Source organism: Anser brachyrhynchus (genome assembly GCF_964034855.1).
Source record: "Anser brachyrhynchus genome assembly, chromosome: 8".
NCBI classification, from domain to species: domain Eukaryota; kingdom Metazoa; phylum Chordata; class Aves; order Anseriformes; family Anatidae; genus Anser; species Anser brachyrhynchus.
Genome location: NC_137702.1, coordinates 7324426 through 7339700, shown reverse-complemented (window position 1 = coordinate 7339700; position 15275 = coordinate 7324426). Strand labels below are relative to the sequence as shown.

Below are 15275 nucleotides of genomic sequence, written 5' to 3'. Positions count from 1 at the left end.
GAAGTCCTGATTTGCAAGAGCAAGTTAGACTATATGCCATTACTGTGACATGCTGCATTTTCGTCTCCTTTAAAAAACACAAGCCGTCAGTGTAGGACTTTGCTAGTAGAAAAGTACACAAACATTTTATTTAGTCCATAGGCAATTTTCCTCTAATTCAATCTGAAAATGACACAAAGTTGTTGGGATTTTTTTTTGTGTGTGTATGTGGGTTTTTTTCTTTTTCTTTTTTTGTAGAAAAGTGGAGGACAAAATGAAAAGAGAGACACAAAAGAGACTTAATGAGATCATGGAACTCTTTCTTAAGCAGTACAGCATCTTAATTTCTGGTAAATTCAAGCAACCTCCATCTGGGGGTTGATTCTGTCAGTCTGTATCTATGTCTGCCTGCCTTTATCCATCTCTCTAGGCATTCATCGCTGTGGCTTGGGAGCACCACTGAAGGAAACAGGAGCGCTGCATGCAGCGTAGCTGCAGAATCCAGCCCCTGTTTGACAATGATCAGGTCTGACATTGACAAGCACTTATACCCCATTCTCCGGCTTTTTTTGTTTGGCCTTGGATACACGTGTTGTCTGGCAAAAGTTAAAAATAAAACATTTAGGGCTACGCTGTGGTCAGTTCTCATGTGCCTCCGCAGTGCGAGGGGGAGGGAGGGGAGGGTGGAGGCAGCCAGGGCTCAGCCTTCTGCACCACTCGCAGCAAGGTCAGCCAGAGCTGCTGCGAGAGCAGTTGGTGCCACCCACAGCACGGGGCTCCCCAAGAAAGATGTTTCCCTCTCAGAAGTAAATCACCTGAAAGGTCTAAGGGATGCTAAGGCATTGCCCCCACTGATTCAGGCAGCAGATTTAGCTGGCCACACCCCGATGCAACCAGCCCCTGAGCCTCAGGGCTCTCTGAAAATTTTCCATCAAAACTTTCATGGGAAGTATCTGATTTCCTTGAAAATGTCAGCATGTTTTTATTTCATTCTGCTAGACAAATTGAATAAGGGAAATGGAAGAAATATGAGCAGAAACACAGAAAACATAATGGCTGGGGGAAGGGAAGGCATTCAATTTGTCAATGAGAGGCCAATATTTTCAGCTAAACATTTTGGATTAAAATAACGACTAGTCAACCGAACACCTGGGGAAACCCACTTCTTATTTATGAGCAGCTCCATTTCATCTCATTATGGAGTACAGTTGATTGCTTCCCTTTGCTTCTCAGTGCTAAGGGAATAGGTAAAACATTCCCCCCCCCCCCCCCCCAGATCCCAAATTTGCTAGGGCTGGAGGATCTCCTTGCCACCCCAGTCTGCTTGCTAAAGCTGCAGAAGTGTCATAATCCTGCTCTCGATCAGAGGTTTGTATGGGGTTAAAAAATGAAATGGTTTTGTATTAATGTGGAATCAGAATGAACGGGAACAGCCCACTGAGCCACGAAGCCCAGTCTGCAGCTACCGCATGCAGACATGCTGCTGAATCCCTCGGACAAACCCATTTCCACCACTGAATTAGTCAGAGGGGTTCTCGCCACTGCTCCTGTTGAAGGCTCTTCCAGAAACTCATATCTTTCATTAGTAACCCTTCTAAAATACAGGGTAAATTACTAACGAGCAGTTTGCACTTATTTGTTTATGTAACAATATTGTCAAAGCTTAAAATGTTCCTCTTCACTCCTGTGATGTTTATGGATGTTTCTTTGAGGCCTTCAGGATGCTAAGGCACAATCCATGAACAAATCAAACTATTCACCTTTCTAGAATGAATTTCTTTCAAACACAGGTGGTCACAGTTAGTCACCATATTCCTGCAGAAGTCTTACCAAAGCTTTCTTCAGGTCATTAATTCTTCCCTATCTCAACTAGAAATCCTTCTTTTGAAATAGTGCCAAAATATATGCCCAATTCTCCTGTATTGTTCCAACTGACAAGCCTTACCTTATATTAGAAATTGTCATTAGTCCCAAGCTACGTGACCTTGCTACTTGAACCATTGAATGTAATCCCATTTATATTTCCCCAGTCCTTTAGGATATTCTATTTTTCTGTATGCTCTGAGCCTCCTTGCTATTGACAATCCCTCCCAACTTCAGCCATCAGCACATTTCTCTAGCAGGTTTTTATTCTTTTTGTGCCTAGTTGATTAATGAAAATATTAACGGATATAGGTCCCCAGACTGTGCCTTCAGAAACTCCATTTTTATCTCCCTCTAACTTGGTATTTCTTCTTTCAGCATCATCTGTTATCTGCTTTAGCCAGTTCCAACCCATTTTACAATTCTAGGCCTAATCTTCATCTTTTCCAGTCAAATGATTCTCCGTGTAGCTCTGTGTCAGATGCTTCTCTCGCAGTGTATATACATCACATCTATTGCCATTTTATTTGTCTAAAAAGATCAGGATAATCTAAAGAAAGATTATCAAGATAATCCAGTAAATCTGCTTTTGGTAAACCGATACTGTGTGTTATCCCACGTCTTCCATTTGCTGTGTTTTCTATTGCTCTTCTTTCCAAAATCACTGCAATGCCTTGCATGCTACTGATGTCACGCTAATATGCCTATGCTTAACTAGATGACAGTTTTCTCCTATCTTAAATATAGGAATCATGTCTGAAATTTCGCATACCACTCCCACTTTAACATATTCCTAAATATCCTTCAAGTAGAAATGCAGTTTCAAATGCCAATTCCTTCAGACTACAGTGACGCAGATCCCCTGAAACAGCACTCCTTGATTTTGATTTTTACTTCTACCTCTAAAGGCATCATTTCCATCCTTCCAAATTCACTCCCATAAAGCCAATTTTCTCCCATCCAAGTTCAGAGTCATTGTCCAAATTGAACACTGAGGCACAAAATCATCTAATTTTTTGAAAGCATTTATGCTATCCTTAAACTCATCCTCCCTCTAGCCAATGACACAGTGACTTTCCTCGCTCTCATCTAGTTCTGATGTCTAAAAAACCCTACTGTTTGCTTCAACTTCTTTTGCAAGTTCTAAGCTGGCATCGATTCTCATTTTACCTCTGCAGTTTGGGATCTTACGCTTCCTCTCAACCAATGTATTTCCACTTCTTGAAGACTCTGCCATTTTGAAATTTCAGAATTTTCTTTCAGTAGAAATACCTGCAATGGAGCAATATCAGAAGAATATTTATTCTAAAGCATTGCCAAAATTTGTTATTACCCATTATACGGTATAACGCAATTTCTTTATACTTACTGACTTCAATAGTGCCTTATATTTGAAAGTGTTGCTTCACAGATTCAGTACAGTAGATTTACTGAAGCCTAACATGCATGTCTGATTGGAAAGCTAACTTCTAACCCTGTAAGCAGTTGATATCGCGGATTCTGCATGGCCCACCCGCTATGCATATTGATTGGGCAAAAATGTAACCGTGCAAAGTGTAGCTGCAGCTGGAAATGTCCCTCAATCAAAACAAAGCTACTGGATCCAGATTTAATCTTTCTCTGACTCTGTATCAACTTTGCAAGTCAAAAGAGGGTTTCTCTAATTGTCACCTTTGAAAGCTCACTTTCAGATCTGCAGTCAAACTCAGCCTTTATTTTCTTCTCCCTAATCACCAGCACCACAGACTGTATAATTAGCAAGTGAATGACAATTCAGGACCTGCTGCAAAGCCCGAAGAGTGAGTTCATTTGATGATCAGGCCTTTTAATTGAAACTGCAGAAGGGATATGGCAATCCATCCCCTTCTCCATAGCAATTTTGATTTTGTAAGGCTTTGAACATAAAAGTATATTATGGGGTTGACTGAAGGAAAAACAACACTTTAAAATATCCACTTGTCAAAGATTCAAGTTAAACCATGAGGCTGCGCATTTGCAAAGCCCTTTTTCCAGTCATTCTCAGAAAGGTGCAAAGTTCTGGAGCTTTACAGGTTTTCAGATCCCATGAATTCCCAGTTTATTTGTATCGCAAAAAAGGCTAGACCTAAAAACTTTCAAGTGGTCTTAATTGCAGTACAGATCTCGTTTCATATGAAAACTAATGTATTTCCAATATAGCTATTCATAAGACTAATTTATTCTATTCCTGATATTGGGTATATATTAGATATGCTCTGAGGTAACATATCATTTGCCACTCACTTTTCTGGACTATATATGAAAAAAGCATCCTATTGCACCTGTACTAGAGGGAAAAGCACTTGACTTAAGCTTCTACTTAAATGCAAATCCACCACTGAACTCACATGTTAAACTGAGGATTAAATGCTGTGACAAATCAGGGTCTGAACTCCAAATTCTATGTAAAAAGTAAGACTGTGGCTGTTGTGCTCTGTAGTGTCACAGACTATATGGAACAGCTATTCACAATTATCTCCTCCACTAGTTTCTATATGAGTATTGGTGTCACAATAAAGTCACCTTTAGCTATATTATCTTGGTGTAGCATTTTCATATTTATATCGTATACTGGAATACCTGTGTAATTCAATTTCATACACACAGATGATGTCTGACTATAACTGTTAGTACCTATTGGAAGATAAGCATCATACCCAGGTTTCTTATACAGGAATTCAAACTTATGGGATAAAAGATTTATTTCATGATGTAATCAAGATATAGCTGCCAAGTCAAAACCAAGTTCACCCTTCCAGCCTCATGCGTGTGGTCAACTGATGTCAATATGATGTATTTAACTCATTTAAAAACTTTAACCGAAGTCCTACCCCCTTGGAAATTTAGATTGTAGATTATCTGCACAGTAGATATTAATTAACATATTAAATAAAGCTCCAATCATAATTTTAAGTATCTTACAAGTAGTACACAGCAATATCCCTGCTTTGGTACCACTAAAAAGGCTATTCCTGTCTTAACACGTAGAAAAGATTATTAATGTCCTGTATCCCTGGTCCTGTGGTATTGATTTGCTGCTCCAGTTAACAGGAATATGTTACTAAGGTAAGTGACTTATCCCTTTCTTTATTGAAGTATTCTCTAGGTGAAGAAATGTGGCTTTCCTATACTGATAAATATCTTGTTTCTATTAGCAAGATGGCAAAAAATAATACATTATCCCCTGCCTCGACATTTCAAATAAACCTGTTTGTTTTGTTCATTGGCTCAGAAAGTGGAACCTTTATTCAGATAACCAGAAGGCCATGTATAATGAACAGAATGTTTTTAAACTACAAAATACTGCTTGGATAATGCAAGTTTCAGCAATAACTTTTTTCTTCTGTCATGGATTTTGCTTTGATTCTCATCTTCTGTTTCATTTAGAATTCCCAGCCCTTCATTATTAAATTATAGCCTACAAACTATTAAAATTTACCAATTAGAACTGACAGATACTTTTTCAAAGTGAAAAGATAAGTGTTGATTTATTACAAAAAATATTCACATCCCTACCCTTCACACGTAACCAGCATCTGCCCAGCTTACTCAGAGTAGCTGCTGAATTTACCAGCCCATGCTCCCCCATGACTGTGGATACTGTGAGGTGTCATTGCAATGCACTTGTCAACAAGACAATTGCAGCTTCGGGATATATCCAGGAAGGTATTTCCAAATGCAAAGAACTAACACCATGGCACAAGGAACTCAGATCACCTCCTCACAAATATTATGAATAATTCTGCTCCTCTGATTCAAGAATGAAAAACTCAAACAGGTGCAAAGAACTACAGGGACAGGAGGGATGAGGGGGGAAATCGAGGAAGAGAGGGGAACTGACTGCAGGCAATGAACAGTTTAACATTAGAAACACCTTAGAAAGAACAAAATTCTGTGCTAGAAGTCAACGTTGCCACTAAAGCAAAAAGTATAAATGGGATAAATTTAGGCTAGATATTAGAAGGTTTCTAATCAGAAGAGCAGAGACGTTCCAGAACAACCTTCCAGTAAGAGTAGTGGGGAAATAAAATCCAACTGCTTGTAAAATGGAGCTTAATATAAATGTACAGGATTATATGATTTGAGCACCAGTAACAACAGGGGATTGAACTTCCTGCCTGTTTCCATTGTGAATTAACAAAGCAACAATCAGACTTTTACTTGAACTCTGTTATCAATAACAATGTGTAATTTTACATGGTTTATGTATTGCTAGAGCTGAAGGCCTCTTCCAAACTCCACAAAATAAGTGCAATGAACACAAAATCTGCTAACAAGCTGGTGAGTTTTAAAATGTGGTAAAAGTGAAACATGTTAAGCGGAATGAGGTGGAAAGCAACTCAACAACAGCTCAGTCGAGGTCCAAGTTACAGCAGGTCCGAGCTTGGGGGGAAAGCAAGAAGCACCAACTACTGCAAAGTAAAATGCTCTCATGGAGAGGAAGAGATGGCTCCTAATTTAAAGAGAGCAAAGAAAACTATCTTCACACATAATCAAAAGGAAGGCAGAGAGCTTTTCAGCATAACTACCACAGTACTGGGCTGAGAAAGACATAAGTCCTTGGTCATGAAGCACTAGCAGGTGGAGCCTGCTAGTGACATCAGGTACCTGGGAGTGAGAAAGGGAAATAACGGAGCTGTGAAATAGGGCTTGCTATTAGTCCTTACAAATGAGTCTAGGTTAGCAGTCTGAGGAAGGAAAGAAACAAGAGGCTTAATCTACAGATCATTACTTGTAGCTCTGTGTGGTGGCTATGTAACTACTCACCTAAACGTGAGTGCGGCTTTGTAGAATAAGCATGTAATAACTCTGAAAATGAACCAGCACCTGTGTTTATCTTCTGAAGTTACAGCTGAACTTTTTGAAATAATGACAGTGACCCAGAAAGTCCCTCCCAGTTCTAGGCTTATTTCTACAATGAGATTCTTTTAAACAGAGATGGAAAAGGCTCTGCTTCTCTCGTTGTATAGGTATGGAAAATGAGAAGGAATTTGTGACTGAGATCATGTTGTATTTCAGTCAATGAAATTGCAAAAATGGGATAATTAGGAGGGTTGTATTGGTGCAACAACCTTATGGTAGTGAGCATCATCAGTTCCCACTGGATCAAGCCAACACGTCAGAAGTACATTAGAAGGAAGCTGCTTCTGGCTCCTTATTCACATGCACAAGCTTCTCCATCCTGCTACCAAATTAAAGGAGCCACTCTTTTAGGTCTTCCACATATCAACAACATTTTGTTTTTCATAGAAAATTATTTCTGTTGTCAACTACTGTGTTTAGTGAAAATGGAAAAAAATATAGAGAGAGAGAGAGGAAGGTCACTTCTGCAGCTGTTTCTGCATTTCTGTGTGGGAGATACAAGCTTCCTCTCATTTCAGAGAGGTATTACAGTACTCCACAATGCCCAACAAGTACAGTCAAAGCAGTCAGTGAGCCAAATCTTAGCAAAATTGTCATCTATACAATTGTTATTAATGAATTATTTTGAGAATCCACTAGGAAAAAGAAAATCCATATATATAAACTATTTCTTATGCCAGGCATGAATTTTCTAACTAAAGGTGACAATCCTCATACTCCACTAAAGGTGCACAGAAGTAATAAATCCAGCATTAAATAATAAGTTCACTATGCCTTTGGCTATACAACAATTTCAGCTGGCTTTCTTTTCCACATTATAACCAGTCACTGATACGTATTCTTTAGATCTGTAATGATAGCACAAATTTAGGAAATAGAAGGAGTAGTTCTTTGTGATACTTTTTTTGACTAGAAACAGACCATAAAGGAACTTATATTTCATTGTGACAATGTTTTCCTATCATTTCACTCAAATTATCATTCATGTACAGTATTTATTTTTAATTTAAAATTAAAACACTGAATAATTAAGTACCATGGAGAATACTAATGTGTGGAACAAAGTGGGACAAATAGACTCTGTCTACAAGATTTCTATGATCCTCTCCCCATTAACATAAGCATGAGTTCTACTGGGTATTTACATATTAGATTTGGCAAGCAATAATACAATGAGACGTAATTTCTGCATTAATATTTTCTCTTTCAAATAAGACAAGTTCCTGAACTTGTCAAACATAAATGCAAAATTATGAAAAACAATCTTAAGCAAAAACTCTTGTTATTAAAATGCATGGAAACTAATTATTGATCTGATGCTATTCTGCATAAAGAAGACATGCTTGACTGAACAGAAATATTTTTAAATCATTAATATACATGTGTTTATTTTACTGAGTCTAAATTGGAAGTGGTAGATTATTCTTATTGTCTAACGAATTAGGAAGTGTGACAATATGCTGTACCGTGCTGATGTATGATATCTTTCTCCTTATACTTATTAATTTCTGTCAAATTAAAACTAAAACACTACTGGAAACCTTGAACAGCCATAATATGAAAATCAAATGTGAATTGCTATTAGAAAAGCCATAGTACCTTAGATTGCTCCAGGCAAACACACAGAGATACAATACTAAACACTGTCTTTGTATAAGAAAGGAGAGGAAAAAATCTCTTATGGGACGTGCTGCCAGTTGAAGCTGAAGCCCTGTCAAAACTGCAGTTCTTCTGTGGGAACATGGTGAAATCGAAAATCTTTGTGCAGCTGGGGTTTCTCTTCCCTTCAGTTTTCCACTTAAAACAAAAACCTAAGTGAAAATCAGTTCACAGCAGATTTGCCAATGCATCATTTCACTCTAAGGACAGATTAATAATTTCTGAACTTATTTCAACTGAATTTCATGGCCAAGATATCCTGTAATTGTACACCTCCTCACAATGACCTTTATACTATACTTATTTTACAAAATATCACTGGCAACATTTTTTCCATTCCAACAAGCTTCAGAATACATATATCTTGATATTACTCTGGAAATATTATGGTGCAGAGTGCTCTGTAAATAATCAATGACATGTAGCTCATTCACTGTAAAATTCTGAAGAGCATAATACTGAACACTGTTCATCTTTAATGCACTTTGTACAAGTCAAAGTTAACCTTTATGGAAGGTACAGGCTCATTTTGATGAATCCCTAAATCAGCCACACCAATCTAACTCTGGATAATCACAAATATATATTGTAGCAATATCTGTGTACCTGCTGCACAATGTGACTTCTCCCCAAGGAAGTGCTGTGACAGAACAACTCACCTTTACAGCCTGAACAACCCAAGTTCTTTGGTAGCTTCTTTACAAGGGGACTCAGACACCACTGCTTGTAGCATCCTTAGCACATTTCCCTTCAGTGAATCACGGAGGCTAAGTAGCAAAGTGCTTTCGCAGATTAAATGTTTTATAAGTTTATATCCCACTGCCAGAACACACAAGACACCCAAATGATATGTGATGCACCCAGAGGCATCAAGTAGTTAAACATATTCCCCAGAGTGTTCTCTTCCACAGAGTATTAACACATTGATACACTGCTTGCATATAGATATCCTATCTGAAAGTGAATTATTATGTCACTGGAAAAGTTTTCAACATTGAGACTCCTGTGTACTGCTGATGTCAGGGAGAACTAGATACCAGCTAGAAGTTTTTGTTGTATAACGTTGAAGACGATTAGGACAGTTACAACAATTTGTTCTTCTAGAAAGTAAAATACATTCTTAGTTATGCTGGTGATCCAGGGGTCAGCTAGGTGAAGTATCATCTCTTTCCATGACACTTGCCTTCACTGCCTCCCTTTTGTCAGTGTGCAATGCTGCTCTGGAGAATGTGAGTAATGATTACCCTAAAGAAAACATACAATGTATGTGATTCATTTGATCTTAACACTTCTTTTGGCAAGGTATTTATAGCTCTAGAACTGGCTCCTCTTTGCAAATCAGGCCTTTTATCATACTCTGTACCCTATTCTCTGGGGACAGACTGGGGGACTAGAGGCTGAAGAACAGCCCTGTAGAAAGAGATTTGGAGGTTTTAGTAGACATCAGGCTGAATATGAGTCAACAGTGTGCCCTGGAAGCCAAAAGGACCAAACATATCCTGGGGTGCATGAGGCACAGCACTGCTAGCTGGTCAAGGGAAATGATTGTCCCACTCTGCTCTGCACTGGTACGGCCTCACTTCAAGTGGTCTGTGCAGTTTTGGGCACCACAGTATAAAAAAGGGCATAAAACTATTAGACGGTGTCCCAATGAGGGCTACAAAGATGGTGAAGGGCAAGACGTACCCGGAATGGCTGAGGTCTCTTGGTTTGTTCAGCCCTGAGCAGAGCAGGCTGAGGGGAGGCCTCATGGTGGCCCGCAGCTCCCTCATGAGGGGAGGCCTCATGGCGGCCTGCAGCTCCCTCACGGGGGGAGCAGAGGGCAGGCGCTGAGCTCTGCTCTCTGGGGACAGCGACAGGACCCGAGGGAACGGCATGGAGCTGGGACAGGGGAGGGTCAGGCTGGGTGTTAGGAAAAGGTTCTGCACCCAGAGGATGGTCCGGCACTGGGACAGGCTCCCCAGGGAGTGGTCACAGCACTGAGCCTGTCAGAGCTCAAGAAGCGTTTGGACACTGCTCTCAGACAGATGGGTTGGTTTTGGGGTGGTCCTGTGTGGAGCCACAATTTGGACTCGATCCTTGTGAGTCCCTTCCAATTCAGCAATTCCATGATTCTTACCTACGATTCTCTGGTCCTTTGTGCTCTGTCAGTGTCGGGTGTGCGATATTGTGCCATTGTGATTCACTGTGCCTCAGCAAGATTTCTATTGCTCTAGGCTCTCCTGTCAGGGGCAAATCACTCTTGAATTGCACTTTTGCACTTGCTGTTCTTCTGTTGAGGTGTTTTATTGCTTTTGTAGATATTGATCTGCTTTTGGAGTTGCTGAACCCAAACATCGCTTTCCATGAAAATGTTCAGGAGAGGAATTTCTGTAGGAGTGAAAAACTCCAAAACTCTTCTCTTACGAACTTCCCCTAAGCTGTATTTTTCAGAAGCAAAGGAATGATTCATATGGAACATGGTACCAATAAAGACTGGAACAAGCAGTAGTTCCTCACTAAAAACAGTATGAAAAAGGATATACGAAGGTCTAAACCAATATTTTTACAGCCCTTAGCCTCTAGGATATCTCCAGGACCACTATTCCCATGTGCAAATAGTAAAGCTCTATTAGAGTACAGGTGAGGCAGGCAGGACGATGATTTTATTTTGGTGAAATCACTTTGCCATGTCAAACATAAAATCACATCTCCCTGAAAACTAAATCTGAGCACAATTTTCTATCTTTTGGTTAAAGTAAACAAGACAGTCAATGAATAAAGCTGTGGGTAACACCAACCACCTTGGAAGGAATTGCTTCATTTCACTTACCCAACAAGACAACATTAAGGTTTGCCTGTTTTCACAGTAGAATATACTTTTGGTTTTGCCAAATACAGTTTATTCAAAGTACAACCAAAACTCCATTACAAATAAAAGTAATAAAGTAATCAACAAAAGATGGTTGATGCAAACATGTCACCTTAGCCTTCAGGGATTTGGGTGAACGATTGCCTGAACTCTTTCTCTTTTCTTTCTCCCCTGGACAATTATTTTTACATCTTTATTCCCTGTTGCTGCTAGATGGGAAAAGTGAGTGTATTATTTTTGTCATGGTAGTACATAAAAGCTCATCTTGTAAACAGACCCCACTGTGTTATGTTTTATACACCTTGCAGTTACACATTATTTCTACCAATGAAAACAGTTAAAATTTTAACAGTTGTTCTCACATTGATCCACTCCTTCATCTCAGCCTTTCCCATCACTGAAGATTGACTAGGATATAAAAATGCAGAAGCAGAAATAAAGATTTTTAATAGGTCAGATCTCTATGACTTAGAGTAGCTTGGATGAGGTCAATGGAGCTATACTGGTTTACGGCAGTTGGAGATGCATCTCCCATGGCATATTAGTCCCATATCTATATTTGGGAAGAAAAATTACTACCGGGAAAAAAAAAAAAAAAGCAATGCTTTTACAATGTTTTACATGAATCCTCAATAGCAGCTCAACAACTATTTTGAACCTCCTCACTAAGAACATATTGAATTGTGAAAAGTGTGCTGTTCTTTTGATGTAGTAAGTTGAGAGCTCTTAGTGAATCAACTTAATAATGAATTCTTTCAGATACTGATGAAAATGGTTCACTTACTAAGGAACTTAGCTTGATTTTGAAATTAATGTGGTAATTTAAAACTACTTTGGTAGAAAAGGTTTAATGACAGCTGAAACCAGAAAAGGATAAAAAATGGAGGTTCAATGAATAAAGCATTTGCTGTTTCTGCTCTCCAGGTTTAGTTGATGACTAACATCAGTGCTGTTTTCCAGGACCATTATTTGTTATCACATAACAAATAGTTCATGTCCAGCTCCTCTTATGGTGGACAGACACAACATGAAATCTCCCAAGTAAATTCTGGCTGCATTGAAACTGGTAGCAGAACTCCATTATTTTTATGGTCTCAGCTTGCTTCTAACCTTCATAAACTAACCTTAATGAAACATATTGAGCAACAGAAATTGCAGTAAGCTGTGGATCACCAGTTCTTTGTCATCTTATATCCTGCAATCACACAAAACTACAGTATTCACCCTTGATGCCTAAAATTATCATCTCTAAGGACATATTCCTGATACAATGTAAGAGATGAGGACAGGCAAAGGCTTATTTTCAGTGGCTGGGATTTGGTCATCAATGAAAAGCTGTTCACATGACCAGGAACAGACTAATCTTATTTTCTCAACGCATTAGGAAATGATTCATTATCTAATCTTATTTACATCATAGTCATCCAAGTCATTCTCTTACTCTTTTTTTTTAATCCTTAAATCCCAGCTAAATAGATTATGCCAGTACAAGTTCTGTTTGAAAATCCTACCTCTGATTGCCTTCTGGTCAAAAAAATATATACCAACATAGGTATTCAGTCTACACACTGGAGTCTAGTCATCATCTGGAGTAAATGGCCATTTCTTGTTCAGAGGTCTAACCAGTTGCATCCATTTTTTGAGTTCACATCTATTGAAATATTAGCTAATATTCTGGTCAGAAAGAATTTCAGGAATCATCAGGTATCTTCTAAAGTGAATGTGGTTAAGCACTATATTGCATCAATTGGTCCATAACTTTAATACCATGCATTAAAAACAGTTCATAGTGACACCATGTTGGTACCTGTTTCAAAATAAAAGTAGTATGTGCAGTTTGAACAGCATAAGGGGGCAGAAGGCGGCCTTGGATGGACAGTACAAAATCTTAAATGTTCCAGGATATTTTTTCTCATGAATTTTCCCAACTTCTTTAAGTAACCAAATTATCCAAACAACCTGCAACATTTCAAGATGAAAGCCATATTTTTTCCAATAATCTTAGTAGTAGTTTTGTTCTCAGTGCACAGGGGATATTTCTTCAGATATTCTGTGAATTCTGGCCCACATTTTTAGCCCTTTTAAATCTGGGCTATATATTCTGGCCATAATTGTTTCCAAAGATTCCTGAGAAATCTGGATGTCACATTTTCCTTAACATTAACTGCAGAAGGCAAACTAATTGACCAATGTGTGGCTGTTCCACACCTCTGTACTTCCCCCCAGCACATTCAAAACCAATCAGAAACCCACCAGGGCTAATGACCAAGTCCTCTACCTTTTCTCTAAGTCTAGGTGCTGCATAAAGGCATTGTCTTTGCTTCCAGTAAAATGGGGTTAAGATGTTTTGCTGCTTCTCTTGAGACCTTTATATATAGTCTCTATGACCACAGTATCCAGTGCATCCAGCATTTACAGAGAATTGCTCATCAGTGAGAAACTGAGGCAAAGACAAATTACATGACTTGCCCTGAGACTGACCTCAATCGAACTGAAATTGAACTCAAATTTCCTATGTCCCAAACTGATACTCTAACTACTGGAACCATCTGTCACTGAAATAATAAAAAATTTAAAAGAAAATGGTATGCTATACCCATCCTCCTCTATATTATTATAGCATGATTCTCTTGCTTTATTCTGTTACTAAAAATGCACAAGACACTGATCCAAAGGAGGCTTTTTCTTGATTTATGATAAGGCTCATAATTCTAAATCTTTCTAAATATAAGGTTGCATGAAATCCTAGGAAGATTATAGGACAAATTATTGGAGAAAAAAAAATCCTAGCTTTGCCCAGAAAATAGGATCATACATATTTTTTTCCTGAACAGAATTTTATTATTTAATTTTGGATTATTCCTTGATTTGGGGGGGGAGGAGAGGGAAGGTGGTTGTTGGTTTTGCTTGTTTGTTTTGGGAGTATTTTGCTTTCGTTATTTTTGGTTTGGTTTGTTGTTTTTTTGTGTGTTTTTTGTTTTGTTTTGTTTTTTTTTAGGAAAAAGATGAGGCTGTGTCTCTGAGAAAATCAGAGCATCACAGCAATTTAGTCAGTTTTTGCAGCATTCACTGTATTGTGCAATCCTCAGACTGTCCCTTTTAGGGTTTTTCTCTGTATTTACAAATAATACAAATGACACTAAAGTAGGGCTGATCATTGGAACTCTGAAGGATATAGCTGTTTATAGAATAGCTTTGCTGGCACTAATAGATAGATGACGGGTATAAAGGAAATGTAATATAATAAGCAGAAGAGAAAATACAACTCCCAATGTAACCATCCAAGTTTTCAAGAAAAATTTCACCGATTAGTGCTGGTATCCTCACTTCATTTTGTAATGTCTTCCTGTTCTCTCCTGTTCACACAATACTAGTATCCACATAGTAAATAATGCTGATATTAACAGAGATGCACTAAGACTAAAATAAGTAAGTTGGTAATGAGGTAGTTAACATGAGAGATGAAAATGCCCTGGGTGTAATTGACTGATCCAACTCAACCACTCTCACTTCGACAGGCAGCAGTAGTGAAGGTTTGTAATATGCTAGTATACATTAAGAAAGAGGTATATCTGTAACAGAGCCAATAAAATTACATTTTTGCTTTATAAGACCCTGTGGTGATAGACCAAATTTGGAATATAATGTCCAATTTTGGTCATAAGAGTGGAAGACAGATGTAGATAAAATGGAGAAAGCACAGCAGAGGGCAACCAAAATGATTAATGTACTGGAGAAGCTAACATAGTAGCTGAGAGAATGATGAAATGGGAATTATTTAGCCTCAAGGAAAGGTGATTAGGAGGTGAACTGACTGAAATATTTAAACTACCTATGGGTTATTATAAAATTAAGCTTGAAGATCAATTTGAAGTTTCCTGACAGACCAGAAATAGGGGATGCAAGATTCCATACACTATTCTCACAGGTCACTGTGGTACACAAGGTAGCTGCAGGAGTTGCCAGCATGTGGAAACAGGAGTACAGATGTGTGAGCCAACATGTAGGTACAGACTTTGAATAACCTGATGTAACTGGTGGG

General features: G+C 38.5%; 1 protein-coding gene across 1 annotated transcript in view; it reads right to left on the bottom strand.

The window, feature by feature from the left end:
• Positions 1-218: 218 nt before the first annotated feature.
• The window catches only part of LOC308199318 (uncharacterized protein), a 133821-nt gene continuing 118764 nt past the window's right edge, over positions 219-15275 (bottom strand). The window contains exon 6 of the mRNA XM_080603348.1: positions 219-3114. Coding sequence (XP_080459474.1) covers positions 3004-3114 — 111 coding nt within the window. The 3' untranslated portion in view covers positions 219-3003. The remainder of the gene's footprint in view (positions 3115-15275) is intronic.